The sequence below is a fragment of the Mytilus californianus genome, unplaced genomic scaffold (genome assembly GCF_021869535.1).
Source record: "Mytilus californianus isolate M0D057914Y unplaced genomic scaffold, xbMytCali1.0.p SCAF_2, whole genome shotgun sequence".
NCBI classification, from domain to species: Eukaryota; Metazoa; Mollusca; class Bivalvia; order Mytilida; family Mytilidae; genus Mytilus; species Mytilus californianus.
In genome coordinates, this window is record NW_026262668.1 from 139,732,374 (window position 1) to 139,749,833 (window position 17,460).

The following is a 17,460-nucleotide window of genomic DNA, read 5'->3' on the forward strand; positions in this document are numbered from 1 at the left end:
TATAGGCTTATTGTTTTTGATTCAGCCATGCTGGATTTATGTGATCACTCTGGATTTTGAGATGGTGCAGAATTCTAAGTTGAAGACATATCATGATCCTAATTATGTGTTTTTATGACTTGCAGAAACTTAATACATCATTTTAATCATCAACTGCCAACTTTTGACTTGTTATTGCCCTTAAATAAGAAAATATTGGTCGAACAGCTACTTTATATTAAATATACACTTGTATATAGTTCCATTGTAAATCAAAATGTATATTAAATTGCCATTTATTAATTAAATGTGAAAAAGTGATATATATATATATCAAATTTATGCTGTTGATAAGAATTATGACAGTATTTTATCTGTATCTTATGTTCTTGTAAGTTATTGAATAAAAATTTTGTACAAGATGTGTATTGATATCAGAGTAAATTCCCTCACTTTTTTTAAATGCTATTATTCCAATTCTTTCCGTAGGCAAGTAAGAGTACTGATACAATATTAGTATTTTTTTCAAACAATTACACTCAGAAGTGTTAATATTAGTTGGATTAAACTCCACTCTTAAGCAGTCTTAATTGACCACAGTTAATATATCATGTGGTACATAATTAAATATGGGGCCTCGGTGGCCGAGTGGTCTAAGTAGTTACTACTGTAATCACTAGCCAGTCAACACTGACGTTGTGAGTTCGAACCCCGCACGTGCGGGTGCACTCGACTCCAATCTTAATAGACTAGGATTGTCAGTTTTCCTATCGAAGGTCTGTGGTTTTCTCCAGGCACTCCGGCTTCCTCCACCAATAAAAACTGGCCACCACGAAATAGCCCAAAAGAGGTGCTTAAAAGTGGCGTTAAAACACCAAAAATCAAAACAAATCATAATTAAATTTACGATTTATTACACATCTAACTGAATAAACAAATTCTTTACCTCAATAGTATACCTATTACATGTATTTATGTTGATCTACACTACATAAAATTATTCTGTTAGTTTTGTGTTTATATATATAAAGCTGAATGATTAATAAGATGTGTTTTCTTTTCAAAGAAAAGACAAAAAATCAAATATATATAAAAAATGCAAGCAGATTTTATTTCACTTGTAAAATCAGTGTTATAATCATCAGACATAAGTCAATGATTAAGGTCTATTTAAGTTACAATTATTAGTAATTTGGTTAAAATAATAAACAAAATTGCCGAACTTTTTCCTGAGCCTTTTCTGCAATAAAATTTATTTGTTTATACAATAAATAAAATTGCATAACTCTTACCTGAGAATTTTCTGCAATAAAATTTATTTGATTTTCCCCATTATATTGCTATTTAACAGTAATTGGAAATATCTCAGCATTAGGTATATTTGAATACAGGAAATGTATTTTTTTATAATAAAGAATGAACAAAAATTAAGAAAAATATTAGTTTATTTTTTTTATTTTTTTTTGTCGTTGAGAAAGTGCATTTTCAATGCTTCTTTCTTGAAGTTTTTAAGCCAATTATTATTAATGGCATATACAAAATATACTATTTTTTTGAAGATTTCCCTTTTCATTCTTGTCAAAATCATTAAATTGCAAAATGTTTCTAAAAAAAGATGTTAAAAAATCTGAGCTTGTCTAAAATTGAAATAAAAAAAAAATTTGCATCAATATTACGAAATACTCCATCTTTGGGCTATGGAATAGAAATTTTACAGTAAGATTATGGAAATAAAGATTGAAAAAAATATTGAAAGTGAGGTCAGAAAAAATGTCAGAATAGCTACAAAATTGGCAGGATCACAACATCGAGGCTGCTTTGATTTTTCTGTTCTACAATCAAACACATACTATCTGAAGTTCACTTTTGGAAGGATTCACAACTGGCTAGTGTATATCAGTAGTGAACATTAGCTAACAGTTCAGCTTGTACAGATATATATTCCAATATATTCAAATGTTTCTTTTAGACCATTCCCCATTGTTTAATAATCATTCTCTGCAACCCAGCCATTTGAGTTTTTGGAGAAAAATGTAATCAGGAAGTAAGAAATAAGTTTCTCTAATGATGTTAAATGATTTTCCTTTATAACTTAAAAAAAGGTTAATACAAAATGTTCATGACAAAAGACTCCCTCAATGGTCTTGTGGTATGTGCTCATCTCAATTGTGGAAGTCGTAGGTTAGATATTTAAATGGTCTTGTGGTATGTGCTCATCTCAATTGCTGGAAGTCGTAGGTTAGATATTTAAATGGTCTTGTGGTATGTGCTCATCTCAATTGCTGGAAGTCGTAGGTTAGATCTTTAAATGGTCTTGTGGTATGTGCTCATCTCAATTGCTGGAAGTCTTAGGTTAGATCTTTAAATGGTCTTGTGGTATGTGCTCATCTCAATTGCTGGAAGTCGTAGGTTAGATCTATAAATGGTCTTGTGGTATGTGCTCATCTCAATTGCTGGAAGTCGTAGGTTAGATCTTTTGATGGTCTTGTGGTATGTGCTCATCGCAATTGCTGGAAGTCGTAGGTTAGATCTTTTAATGGTCTTGTGGTATGTGCTCATCTCAATTGTGGAAGTCGTAGGTTAGATCTTTAAATGGTCTTGTGGTATGTGCTCATCTCAATTGCTGGAAGTCGTAGGTTAGATCTTTTAATGGTCTTGTGGTATGTGCTCATCTCAATTGCTGGAAGTCGTAGGTTAGATTTTTAAATGGTCTTGTGGTATGTACTCATCTCAATTGCTGGAAGTCGTAGGTAAGATCTTTAAATGGTCTTGTGGTATGTGCACATCCTAATTGCTAGAAGTCGTAGGTCAGATCTTAAAATGGTCTTGTGGTATGTGCCCATCTCAATTGATGGAAGTCGTAGGTTAGATCTTTTAATGGTCTTGTGGTATATGCTCATCTCAATTGTGGAAGTCGTAGGTTAGATCTTTAAATGGTCTTGTGGTATGTGCTCATCTCAATTGCTGGAAGTCGTAGGTTATATCTTTTAATGGTCTTGTGGTATGTGCTCATCTCAATTGCTGGAAGTCGTAGGTTAGATCTTTAAATGGCCTTGTGGTATGTGCTCATCTCAATTGCTGGAAGTCGTAGGTTAGATCGTTTAATGGTCTTGTGGTTTGTGCTCATCTCAATTGCTGGAAGTTGTAGGTTAGATCTTTTAATGGTCTTGTGGTATGTGCTCATCCCAATTGCTAGAAGTCGTAGGTCAAATCTTTAAATGGTCTTGTGGTATGTGCTCATCTCAATTGCTGGAAGTCGTAGGTTAGATCTTTTAATGGTCTTGTGGTATGTGCTCATCTCAATTGCTGGAAGTCGTAGGTTAGATCTTTAAATGGCCTTGTGGTATGTGCTCATCTCAATTGCTGGAAGTCGTAGGTTAGATCGTTTAATGGTCTTGTGGTATGTGCTCATCTCAATTGCTGGAAGTCTTAGGTTAGATCTTTAAATGGTCTTGTGGTATGTGCTCATCTCAATTGCTGGAAGTCGTAGGTTAGATCTATAAATGGTCTTGTGGTATGTGCTCATCTCAATTGCTGGAAGTCGTAGGTTAGATCTTTTAATGGTCTTGTGGTATGTGCTCATCGCAATTGCTGGAAGTCGTAGGTTAGATCTTTTAATGGTCTTGTGGAATGTGCTCATCTCAATTGTGGAAGTCGTAGGTTAGATCTTTAAATGGTCTTGTGGTATGTGCTCATCTCAATTGCTGGAAGTCTTAGGTTAGATCTTTAAATGGTCTTGTGGTATGTGCTCATCTCAATTGCTGGAAGTCGTAGGTTAGATCTATAAATGGTCTTGTGGTATGTGCTCATCTCAATTGCTGGAAGTCGTAGGTAAGATCTTTAAATGGTCTTGTGGTATGTGCACATCCTAATTGCTAGAAGTCGTAGGTCAGATCTTTAAATGGTCTTGTGGTATGTGCTCATCTCAATTGATGGAAGTCGTAGGTTAGATCTTTTAATGGTCGTGTGGTATGTGCTCATCTCAATTGCTGGAAGTCAAAGGTTAGATCTTTAAGTCAGACCAACTACTTAACAATTGCTAATTGCTGCATCTCTGCTAAGCACATGGCATTTAGGAGTAAGAGCAAAGACTGGTTGACTTGGAGTCAGAATAATGTGTCCGTTAATGTGATATGACTTCATGTGTGCTGTTATCATGTGAACCATGCGAACTAGCATGTTAAAATCTGCCTCAGTGTGTTGGTCTGGTACAAAGTAGGGTTCATATTCATACTCCGTGTGTTGGCCCGGTACAAAGTAGGGTTCATGTTCATCCTCAGTGTGTTGGTCTGGTACAAAGTAGGGTTCATATTCATATCACATGTTATTGTCCTGATTTACAAACAATATTTACTGCTGGATATTAAACACCAATACATCATCCTTGACAATCTATCATATTGTTTACCAAAATTCTGTGGAATTAAGGGATTATCACATATTTGTGAGAAAACATTTGTTTTTGAATATGTTATTCCCACAGAATAGCCAAATAACAGATAATCATTCCCTGTGTTAATGGGTTCTAGTTTCATTTCTCTCAAGTCTGTGCATTATATGTATCAGTCTTCTCTTGCTTTGACAAGCAGACTTTCAATAACGCTTTTGATTTGATTTGATTTGATTGACTTTTAAGTACTTGTGAGTCTTATTTTGGAGATATTTTTACCTTGCATCCCTGTAGTCAGCAGTCCTGTGTTGGTTCTGTGCCTATTATCTTGAAAATAATAAAAGATAGATAAACACTTGAAAAATAGAAATGATCAGAAAGACAAGACACGTTATAGGAGTGATTGCCCTAAAATGATGATTATTTTACCCTTTTTTTGTGTTTTGGACAAAAAGTAATTTAAAAAAGATAGAGAGAAACTGTAAACATAAAAAATTATCAGCAATACAAGATCAACAAAAAAGAGACTTTTGTCATGAATTCTATTTTAGTCCACAATGTTGGAGATTGTACATTGTTGAAGATGCACATAAACCTAGGTTATCAACATATACTCTTTAAAGCCTCTAGTGATTGGTTCCTAATGGAGTATGACAGGATTGTTGAAGATGCACATAAACCTAGGTTATCAACACATACTCTTTAAAGCCTGTAGTGATTGGTTTCTAATCCAGTATGACAGGATTGTTGAAGATGCACATAAACCTAGGTTATCAACACATACTCTTTAAAGCCTGTAGTGATTGGTTCCTAATGGAGTATGACAGGATTGTTGAAGATGTACATAAACCTAGGTTATCAACACATACTCTTTAAAGCCTGTAATGATTGGTTTCTAATCCAGTATGACAGGATTGTTGAAGATGCACATACACCTAGGTTATCAACACATACTCTTTAAAGCCTGTAGTGATTGGTTCCTAATGGAGTATGACAGGATTGTTGAAGATGCACATAAACCTAGGTTATCAACACATACTCTTTAAAGCCTCTAGTGATTGGTTCCTAATGGAGTATGACAGGATTGTTGAAGATGCATATAAACCTAGGATATCAACACATACTCTTTAAAGCCTGTAGTGATTGGTTCCTAATGGTATATGACAGGATTGTTGAAGATGCACATAAACCTAGGTTATCAACACATACTCTTTAAAGCCTGTAGTGATTGGTTCCTAATGGAGTATGACAGGATTGTTGAAGATGCACATACTCTTTAAAGCCTGTAGTAATTGGTTCCTAATGGAGTATGACAGGATAGTTGAAGATGCACATACTCTTTAAAGCCTGTAGTGATTGGTTCCTAATGGAGTATGACAGGATTGTTGAAGATGCACATACTCTTTAAAGCCTGTAGTGATTGGTTCCTAATGGAGTATGACAGGATTGTTCAAGATGCACATAAACCTAGGTTATCAACACATACTCTTTAAAGCCTGTAGTGATTGGTTCCTAATGAAGTATGACAGTTATGGTGGAAGATGCACATAAACCTAGGATATCAACACATACTCTTTAAAGCCTCTAGTTATTGGTTTTTAATCCAGTATGACAGGATTGTTGAAGATGCACATAAACCTAGGTTATCTTCATACAGGAACTTCATAGGAAGAAAGATAAGAAGTTAGCAATAGCCTTTAACTCTACGTTCCGCTATATAGATGATGTTCTCTCACTAAATAATACAAAATTTGGTGACTATGTTGAACGAATCTATCCCATCGAACTAGAGATAAAGGATACTACAGATTCAGTAAAGTCTGCCTCATATCTTGACTTACATCTAGAAATTGACAATGAGGGTCGGTTGAAAACAAAACTTTACGACAAAAGAGATGATTTCAGCTTCCCAATTGTAAACTTTCCATTTCTGTGTAGCAACATTCCAGCAGCGCCTGCATACGGAGTATATATCTCCCAATTGATACGATATTCCCGGGCTTGTGTTTCCTATCATGATTTCCTTGATAGAGGATTGCTGCTCACAAGGAAGCTATTAAACCAAGAGTTCCAAATGGTGAAATTGAAGTCATCCCTTCGTAAATTTTACGGACGCCATCACGAGTTGGTTGACCGTTAGGGAATAACCGTTTCACAGATGATATCGGATATGTTCCTTATGTCGTAACTACAATACCCTCCCTTTTCACGAATGAACTTACCGAATTAGACTATTTACCGGATTTGTAATAACATGAGCAACACGACGGATGCCACATGTGGAGCAGGATCTGCTTACCCTTCCGGAGCACCTGAGATCACCCCCAGTTTTTGGTGGGGTTCGTGTTGCTTAGTCTTTGGTTTTCTATGTTGTGTCATCTGTACTATTATTTGTCTGTTTGTCTTTTTATTTTAGGCCAAGGCGTTGTCAGTTTGTTTTCGATCTATGAGTTTGACTGTCCCACTGGTATCGTTCGTCCCTCTTTTATCAACACATACTCTTTTAAGCCTGTAGTGATTGGTTCCTAATGGCGTATGACAGGATTGTTGAAGATGCACATAAACCTAGGTTATTAACACATACTCTTTAAAGCCTGTAGTGATTGGTTCCTAATTCAGTATGACAGGATTGTTGAAGATGTACATAAACCTAGGTTATCAACACATACTCTTTAAAGCCTGTAGTGACTGGTTCTTAATGGAGTATTACAGGATTGTTGAAGATGTACATAAACCTAGGTTATCAACACATACTCTTTAAAGCCTATAGTGATTGGTTCCTAATGGAGTATGACAGGATTGTTGAAGATGCACATAAACCTAGGTTATCAAAACATACTCTTTAAAGCCTGTAGTGACTGGTTCCTAATGGAGTATGACAGGATTGTTGAAGATGCACATAAACCTAGGTTATCAACACATACTCTTTAAAGCCTCTAGTGATTGGTTCCTAAAGGAGTATGACAGGATTGTTGAAGATGCACATAAACCTATGTTATCAACACATACTCTTTAAAGCCTGTAGTGATTGGTTCCTAATGGAGTATGACAGGATTGTTGAAGATGCACATAAACCTAGGTTATCAACACATACTCTTTAAAGCCTGTAGTGATTGGTTCCTAACGGAGTATGACAGGATTGTTGAAGATGCACATACACCTAGGTCATCAACGCATTCTCTTTAAAGCCTGTCGTGATTGGTTCCTTATGGAGTATGACAGGATTGTTGAAGATGCACATAGACCTAGGTTATCAACACATACTCTTTAAAGCCTGTGATTGGTTTCTAATCCAGTATGACAGGATTGTTGAAGATGCACATAAACCTAGGTTATCAACACATACTCTTTAAAGCCTCTAGTTATTGGTTTTTAATGAAGTATGACAGGATTGTTGAAGATGCACATAAACCTAGGTTATCAACGCATTCTCTTTAAAGCCTGTAGTGATTGGTTCCTAATGGAGTATGACAGGATTGTTGAAGATGCACATAGACCTAGGTTATCAACACGTACTCTTTAAAGCCTGTGAATGGTTTCTAATCCAGTATGACAGGATTGTTGAAGATGCACATAAACCTAGGTTATCAACACATACTCTTTAAAGCCTCTAGTTATTGGTTTTTAATGAAGTATGACAGGATTGTTGAAGATGCACATAAACCTAGGTTATCAACGCATTCTCTTTAAAGCCTGTAGTGATTGGTTCCTAATGGAGTATGACAGGATTGTTGAAGATGCACATAGACCTAGGTTATCAACACATACTCTTTAAAGCTTGTGATTGGTTTCTAATCCAGTATGACAGGATTGTTGAAGATGCACATAAACCTAGGTTATCAACACATACTCTTTAAAGCCTGTAGTGATTGGTTCCTAAATAAGTATGACAGGATTGCTGAAGATGCACATCAACCTAGGTTATCAACACATACTCTTTAAAGCTTCTAGTGATTGGTTCTTATGGAGTATGACAGGATTGTTGAAGATACACATAAACCTAGGTTATCAACACATACTCTTTAAAGCCTCTAGTGATTGTTTCCTAATGAAGTATGACAGGATTGTTGAAGATGCACATAAACCTAGGTTATCAACACATACTCTTTAAAGCCTGTAGTGATTGGTTTCTAATGGAGTATGAAAGGATTGTTGAAGATGCACATAAACCTAGGTTATCAACACATACTCTTTAAAGCCTGTAGTGATTGGTTCCTAATGGAGTATGACAAGATTGTTGAAGATGCACATAGACCTAGGTTATCAACACATACTCTTTAAAGCCTCTAGTGATTGGTTCCTAATGGAGTATGACAGGATTGTTGAAGATGCACATACACCTAGGTTATCAACGCATTCTCTTTAAAGCCTGTAGTGATTGGTTCCTAATGGAGTATGACAGGATTGTTGAAGATGCACATAAACCTAGGTTATCAACACATACTCTTTAAAGCCTGTAGTGATTGGTTCCTAATGGAGTATGACAGGATTGACATCAGTGAAATCTTCTTTACAGGAAAGGAATGTTCAACCAAAGTTAGGTGAAAATAGGGGTCTACCGTGAAGAACATTTGTTGTGTTTGATGATATCGATATGATTAATGCAGTAACATATAACAAAGCACTCACACAATGGAAGAGAAGAAAAACTTTCTCCAAAAAGAATTCTGTCTGAAATCCTTGTAGATAGACTTAGGCATCAACCATTCATAATTTGTTGGATGCGTTTTTATGCCCCCACCGTAGTGGAGGAGGCATTAAGTTTTACCCTTGTCCGTCTGTACGTCCGTCCGTCCGTACGTACGTCCATACGGCGTCCCAAAATTGGTTTCCGTTCTCTAACTTTAGTTTGCCTCAACCAAATGTTATGAAACTTATACACTATGCTTATTACCACAAAACACAGATCAAGTTTGGTGGCGCCACTTTTACCGTTCTAGAGTTATGCCCCTTTACAAATGGAAAAATTGCTGAATTTTTCGGTTCCGTTCTCTAACTTTATTTTGCCTCAGCCAAATGTTATGAAACTTATACACAATGCTTAATATTATAAAACACAGATCAAATTAGAATTTTGGTGGTGTCACTTTTACTGTTCTAGAGTTATGCCCCTTTACAAATGAAAAAATTGCTGAAATATTCGTTTCTGTTCTCTAACTTAAGTTTGCCTCAGCCAAATGTTATAAAATGTATGCACAATGCTAATTACCACAAAACACAGATCAAGTACAACTTTGGGTAGCGTCACTTTTACAGTTCTTGAGTTCTGTCCCTTTATAACGTTATATGCACGCGGGGGCATCATCTGTGTCCCATGGACACATTCCCCATTTATTTTTTTTACTTTATTAGAAAATAAAATACAGGAATAAGCTTTTATTTTATACACAATGCCGTATCTATTATTTTTTTTCAAATTTTAAATGGAAACCTACAATCAGTGTCTTATAAATAATCATCAATAAAATGCTCTTGTATTTTTATAAGAATTATTACTATAACATGTATTTTTCTTGTTTCAATCTAAGACCATATATATATATAGACTAGAGAATAATGAGCGAAAAAGTGAAAATTAGAGAAAAAAAGAAAAAGTAGACTAAGTGATGCCCCGCACTCCACTCTGAAGTAACTATATTATAACAAAATCAACGTAGGACTTTCTTTGAGATATTGTTGTGTCTGGGAGACACAAATGATGCCCCCACAGATGCAAAGTGTTATTTAAAAATACATAAAGTTGAGAATGGGAGCACATAGATCTATGGTTCACTGTAGGGGGAGTTATCCGGAAACGCTATGCACTCTTATGCAAGTATATACTCCAAAAATGACTAAGTTCAACAATCTCCCAAAAGAGCAAATGTTAATAAAAATCAAAACCCTGACCACTTACACACCTTCAATATATGTACAAACAGCCAGCAAAGTGAAAACGTCCTAGCATTCAAACTGTAGGAGAAGTTATCTGGAAACACTATGCAAGTAAATACTCCAAAAATGACATAGTTCAACTATCTCCCAAAAGAGCAAATATTAATAAAAATCAAAACCCTAATAAAAGAGGGACGAAAGATACCAGTGGGACAGTCAAACTCATAGATCGAAAACAAACTGACAACGCCATGGCCAAAAATAAAAAGACAAACAGACAAATAATAGTACAAATGACACAACATAGAAAACTAAAGACTAAGCAACACGAACCCCACCAAAAACTGGGGGTGATCTCAGGTGCTCCGGAAGGGTAAGCAGATCCTGCTCCACATGTGGCACCCGTCGTGTTGCTTATGTTATTACAAATCCGGTAAATAGTCTAATTCGGTAAGTCACATTCGTGAAAAGGGAATGGTATTGTAGTTACGACATAAGGAACATATCCGATATCATCTGTGAAACGGTTATTCCCTAACGGTCAACCAACTCGTGATGGCGTCCGTTAAATTTACGAAGGGATGATTTCAACTTCACCATTTGGAACTCTTGGCTTAATAGCTTCCTTCTGAGCAGCAATCCTCTATCAAGGAAATCATGATGGGAAACACAAGCCCGGGAATATCGTATCAATTTGGAGATATATACTCCGTATGCAGGTGCTGCTGGAATGTTGCTACATAGAAATGGAAAGTTCACAATTGGGAAGCTGAAATCATCTCTTTTGTCGTAAAGTTTTGTTTTCAACCGACCCTCATTGTCAATTTCTAGATGTAAGTTAAGATATGAGGCAGACTTAACTGTATCTGTAGTATCCTTTATCTCTAGTTCGATGGGATAGATTCCTTCAACATAGTCACCAAATTTTGTATTATTTAGTGAGAGAACATTATCTATATAGCGGAACGTAGAGTTAAAGGATATTGCTAACTTCTTATCTTTCTTCCTACGAAGTTCCTGTATGAAGTCAGCCTCATAATAATAAAGAAACAAGTCGGCAAGAAGAGGGGCACAATTGGTTCCCATTGGAATTCCGACAGTCCGTTGAAAAACACGTCCTCCAAACGTAACAAATATGTTGTCAATCAAGAAATCAAGCATCTTGATAATGTCAGTTTCAGAGAATTTTTTGTTTGAATCAGAGTGATAACATGCACACCTTCAATATATGTACAAACAGAGAGCAAAATGAAAATAACTATATACCCATAATAGGACGGAAGGACGGACGGACAGACAGACGGACGGACGGACAGGGGTAAAACAATATGCCCCCCTCCCCCAACTTTCAGTTGCGGGGCATATAACTAAAGAATAGAGAATAAAGGGGTGCATAAATATAAAGAATATATCCCAAGAGTGCAAAAATTATCGCCTGCTAAGAATGAGGTCATGGTCAGAAGAACCTACCAGACCGGCATGTACACCTTACAATCAATCCATACATCAACTGTAGTTGACCCATTTCTCAAACCGAAATGTACACATTACAATCATTCCATACATCAACTATAGTTGACCCATTGCTTTTAGTATCCAAGAAAGAGACCAAACCATGAATATTTAACATTGACCAATGAACCATAAATTGAGGTCAATGTCAGAAAAATCTGCCAGACAGACATGTACACATTACAATCATTCCATACACCAACTATAGTTGACTTGTTGCTTATAGAACCCAAGAATGAGACCAAACCATGAATATTTAAATGAAGTCAACGTCAGATGAACCTACTAGACACATGTTCACCTTACAATCATTTGATACACCAAATTTAGTTGACCTATTGCTTTTAGTATCTGAGAAACAAACTTCCACTTCTGTTTCAGGTTAGGGTGAAGGTTGGCGCCTGTTAAAACATTTAAACCCGCTGCATTTGTATGCACCTGTCCTAAGTCAGGAGTCTGTTGTTTAGTGGTTGTTGTTTGTTAATGTGGTTCATAAGTGTTTCTCATTTCTCGTATTTCATATAGATTAGACGGTTGGTTTTCCTGTTTGAATTGCTTTACACTAGTCATTTTGGGGCCCATTATAGCTTGCTGTTAGGTGTGAGCCAAGGCTCCGTGTTGAAGGCCGTACTTTGAACTATAATTTTTAACTTTTTATAAATTGTGACTTAGATGGAGAGTTGTTTCATTGGCACTCATACCACATCTTCTTATTTATATCTATGCAAAGTCTGTAACTGTTTTAAAATTGAGTTGATATAAGAACCCTACAAAACAGACCAACATTTGTCTCTTATTTCGCATTTGAATGTTCTAAAATCAATCAAAGTCTTATACATATACATGTATACGTGCATTTGCATACAATATTTTTTTCAGATGCAGCTCATATCTGAACTTAATTTTTGTTCCATGGTGCCCCTAGATAGAGTTTCTGGATCAGCCCACGGCAGTAAATGAACATCTTAAGTTCAATAAACAGTTCTGTGATTTAGTTTTTATTTACATCAATCATCAAGCATGTCTTTGGGTCGCATCCGTATATTCTGTAAACCAAGAAATTTTTAGCTTGTATTTTGTAAGAGGGTCTAGATAGGGTTTTCATATCTGTATCTTTTAATTTTTAAAGGCATTTTTTTTCTCTTTTTTTTTCTTTTTGCCCATTATTCTCTGTTCTGTAAACACCAAACAGACCCTCATTCATGCTATAGGCTGACAATATCCCTGTATTCTCTTCTGTTGTAAGGACATAAAAACATAAGAAAGCTCAAGATTTTATATATTCTTTATTATCAATTGTCAAACTTGAAATAGTATAAACAATGGTGAAATACTGACTCAATCATCTCATCAGGCATATAAGTATTTTGACATAGTATGTCGTCTCTCATGATTCAGACATATTATGTCATCCTTCATGATTCTGACATATTATGACATCTTTCTTGATTCTGACAATTTATGTTGTCTTTCTTGATTTTGACATATTATGTTGTCTTTCTTGATTCTGCCATTTTATGTCGTCTTTAATGATTCAGACATATTATGTTCTCTATTCAATAATAAGCTTAAGTCAGTGAATGTTAGTTTATACATCAAAAAATTAAATCATGTAGTATCTCTACAATGAAAATCTGACTGCAACACAGGGAATGTTTTCATAACGTATACAGAAGTCAGAGGTCAGAGGTCAGAGGTCAAGAACTAAAGTCAGGTGAGCAGGTGAACAAAAAAAAGAAAGAACAAATATTCATGCAAAAATTTAAATCAGATGAACATATAATATATATATTAAAAACTGATGGATTTCTGACATAACACAAAAAATGGATGGATTTCTGATATGACACAAAAAATGGATGGATTTCTGACATTACACAAACAACAAAAGATTGGGATTAAAAAAAATAAAAATAGTGCAAGACAAAAAAAAATTAAAATAGGACAAACCAGGGACGGATTTCTGGTAACTGAACACTGACTTAATATGATAACCATAGAAATAGTACAATAAAGAAAAAAATTGAATAGGACAAATCACGGATGGATTTCTGGTAACTGAACACTGCAAATAACGGACAGATTTCTGGTAACTGAACACTGACTTAATATGATCACCATAGCAATGGAACAAGAAAAAATTAAAATCAAAGAAATCAATGATGAATGTGTACTTAAAGTGGCTTAATATGATCACCATGGCAACAATGGCAATAATGATAGTGAAATGATAATTGGTAATGAATTAGAATATGTAATTGTTGAAAACAAAACAAAACTGCATGTAAAAATAACAGTGTGTAGACAGTATTACAAGTCACATACATATACATGTGTGTAGAAAGTATTACAAGTCACATACATATAAATGTGTGTAGAAAGTATTACAAGTCACATACGTATAAATGTGTGTAGAAAGTATTACAAGTCACATACATATAAATGACATAACAATACTTTGATTATAAACTCTGTAAAAGATGAGAGGCCATGTTTAAATTGTAGTTCCTTAAGGTACTAAATTTGCCTTAATCTTTACCATGTTATATTTGTTAATTCATTTTACATCTTTTATTGAACATGTACAGCAATTAATGATGAATAAAAGACTTATTACATAAAATAAATCATTATTACATTTGTAGTAGAGGGACATGTATATGTATCACCTCTGTCCAAAAATGTGGGTTTTTTTGCATGGAATAATTTAAAACAAAAGTCATTTAAATAGAATAAAAATGTACAGATATGGCAAGAAAAACATGATGCACAACAATGTGTGAAATCTTTTATTGTTGATTTAAATTTTTGGATATTGAACTGTTCCATTGAAAGAATACAATAGCTACTGTTCTCAGTGGAGTTTATTCATGGGGACATTTTAATTTCTCTTGAGAGATATCCATCACTCACTGATTAATTTACCTGAAGAAACAAATGATCCAAGTATACTTTCAATGGGACAGTTCATTGTCCAAATATTTAAATGGACACATGAGGAATAAAAGCAGATGACTGTATTTATATATGTATAATGGAGAGGTAAATGGTATCAAAACAAGAAAGAAGCACTATTGTCATACTAAAGACATTATCACAACACTACAATGGAAGAATGGTATACCAGTATGATAAATACTTCTGTTTAACAGAAACCTACAATAAATAATTACTATAATAAATCTATCTTCAATTAAAACAATCAATAAATTATTTAATCTAATAACAATTAATTACTTTAAATTACTTTGTATTTACAAATAAATATAACTTCACTGGTCACATGACCAAAATGTATAACCTAATATCGATTTTATATTCAATAGGAAACATGTTCAGGTTATTTGTTAAGATTTGATCAATTCTATTAATTTCCTCAATATTTATTTATCATCATTTGATCATTTTCATCATAATTTAACACATCAATAGAAGTAATACTCTCATAATCAAATAAAACCATATCAAAACTTCACAATTCAAAAAATGCTCATTTCTTAAAATTTCATCCTTATGATTATTTTCCAGAATTTAAGCTTGTACTGAAACTATCTATCTGAAACTTAAAAAAATATGATAAAAGATAAACAAATAAAAAAAATAGTGGTGAAAAGACACTAAAAATATTTAACATAAAAATGTATATATTCTAAGAGAAACCAAATTATTCAACTCCTGAAATTTGCATCAATATATTTATAACCCTCAAATAAGCCATAATGCCATAAAAGAATTATTCAGAGATATTTATTCAATATATTTTTCTTAAATTGTTAACCCTCAATTATTTGAAGTATTAATTTCACTTGAAAAAAACATGTTTTAGAATAAAGCAGATATTTAATCTTTGAAAATTAAAATCTTCCTTGTCATAAAAAAACAGTAGTTGAAAATGTGATTGTTTAGACAAGTTTACTTAATAGTTTTCTACAACAAAATGATAAGATTGTTACTTTCCTTTAAAACCCAAAAGTCAAACTTAAAAAAAAAACTAATTTGAAGTCTTTGAAGACAAACTTATGTTTAAACAAAATAAATATCATTTACATTAATATTAGCAAATATTTCACTGGGTTGACAAATTATTTGTTGTAAAAGAATGTTTTTATCTTAAATAAAGCAATTCATTATTAATATATAAAGTTAAAATGAGACAGAATGATTAATGTATGATTAAATATAAATATGCTTATAATAATGGAATGTAAAAATAAAATGGAATGACTGTTGCCATGTAAAACAAATGGACGGGATACATATATTATATTCTGGATGGAATCATAGTTAAAACTGAATGGACGGACATAAGTCATTGCACAATTTCTTGACGAAGAATAAATTACTTTCCTCTCTTATCAATCAAACTCATTCACACAGAAAATCTAATGCTTTTCTCACTATGTAATACTGTTTCTATGGTAACACCAATAATAACTGCTACCTAGGTGGTTCAGAATGTCTACTGTTTCTATGGTAACACCAATGATAACTGCTACCTAGGAGTTTCAAAATGTCTACTGTTGGTAATTTCGGATCTGATTGGTCCAAGTGGAGGAGTTCTCTCCCTTGTACTTGGAGAGACATTATAATATCCACACTGCTTCAGTACACTTTCAATCATATATTGCATCTGTTCATAAGTGACACCACCGTCTCTGTTATCAGGATCACACTGATTTGTTTCTAGAATATATAAACATATTATTAATTCTGTATTCATTGTCTTTATTCTCTTTTACAGAAAGTGTTGAGTCTGTTTTATGACCCTAAAATAAGCCATAATGCCAGGTAGTTTATTTAGATGATTGACATACATCTTATTTTATCTTAGAGTTAACTATTTTTAAACACAGAGAAAATATGAATGAAAGTTGTAAGGGGAGTAACTCAAACATTTTGATATTATCAATATTAAATGATATAAACGTATTTACACTGTTGGTATTTAGCTGAATTTTGTCTCCGAATGACCTTAGATCTGCTCCGAATAACCTTTTGGCTTCAAGAAACAATCACTTTTTATTCGTGACGTCATATTTTTTAAATTGTGATGTCAAATTTTACGGTAACTTGTACGACTTTACGTAATGGTGGACAAATTTGCATACAAGTGTAAATACGTCTATTCAATCTTATTAAAAAATTATACCTATATATATAAAATAAAATCAATGCATGAATGCATTTTTGCGCCTGTCCCAAGTCAGGAGCCTCTAGCCTTTGTTAGTCTTGTATTATTTTTAATTTTAGTTTCTTGTGTACAATTTGGAGTTTAGTATGGCGTTCATTATCACTGAACTAGTATATATATTTGTGAAGGGGCCAGCTGAAGGACGCCTCCGGGTGCGGGAATTTCTCGCTGCATTGAAGACCTGTTGGTGACCTTCTGCTGTTGTCTGTTCTATGGTCGGGTTGTTGTCTCTTTGACACATTCCCCATTTCCATTCTCAATTTTCTGAATGCTTTATTATTCCCCTTTATCTAAAAGATATTGGTAATATACAAACCAAGTCTATCTATTCCCCTTGTTTCTCCATCAGACATATTTTCTTTGTCCTGCGAACTGGTAGAACTAGAACGACTTCCGCTATCTACTGGTCCTAAGTTTAAATCAATTACCTCCCTTGATCCACACATCAACTAAAACATCAAATAAAATTATACACCAAATGTTTTCTCCAATTCTTTTGATTACACATCTATTT

At 34.0% G+C, this 17,460-nt stretch overlaps 1 protein-coding gene across 2 annotated transcripts in view; it reads right to left on the minus strand.

Annotated features, from left to right (window-relative positions):
* Positions 1-13,024: 13,024 nt before the first annotated feature.
* LOC127731247 (serine/threonine-protein kinase Nek10-like) overlaps positions 13,025-17,460 on the minus strand; it is a 53,816-nt gene continuing 49,380 nt past the window's right edge. For both annotated transcript variants that reach the window (XM_052240271.1, XM_052240270.1), the window contains 2 exons: positions 17,263-17,395; positions 13,025-16,438 (listed from right to left, as the gene is read on the minus strand). In XM_052240271.1, coding sequence (XP_052096231.1) covers positions 16,248-16,438; positions 17,263-17,395 — 324 coding nt within the window. In that variant the 3' untranslated portion in view covers positions 13,025-16,247. The remainder of the gene's footprint in view (positions 16,439-17,262; positions 17,396-17,460) is intronic.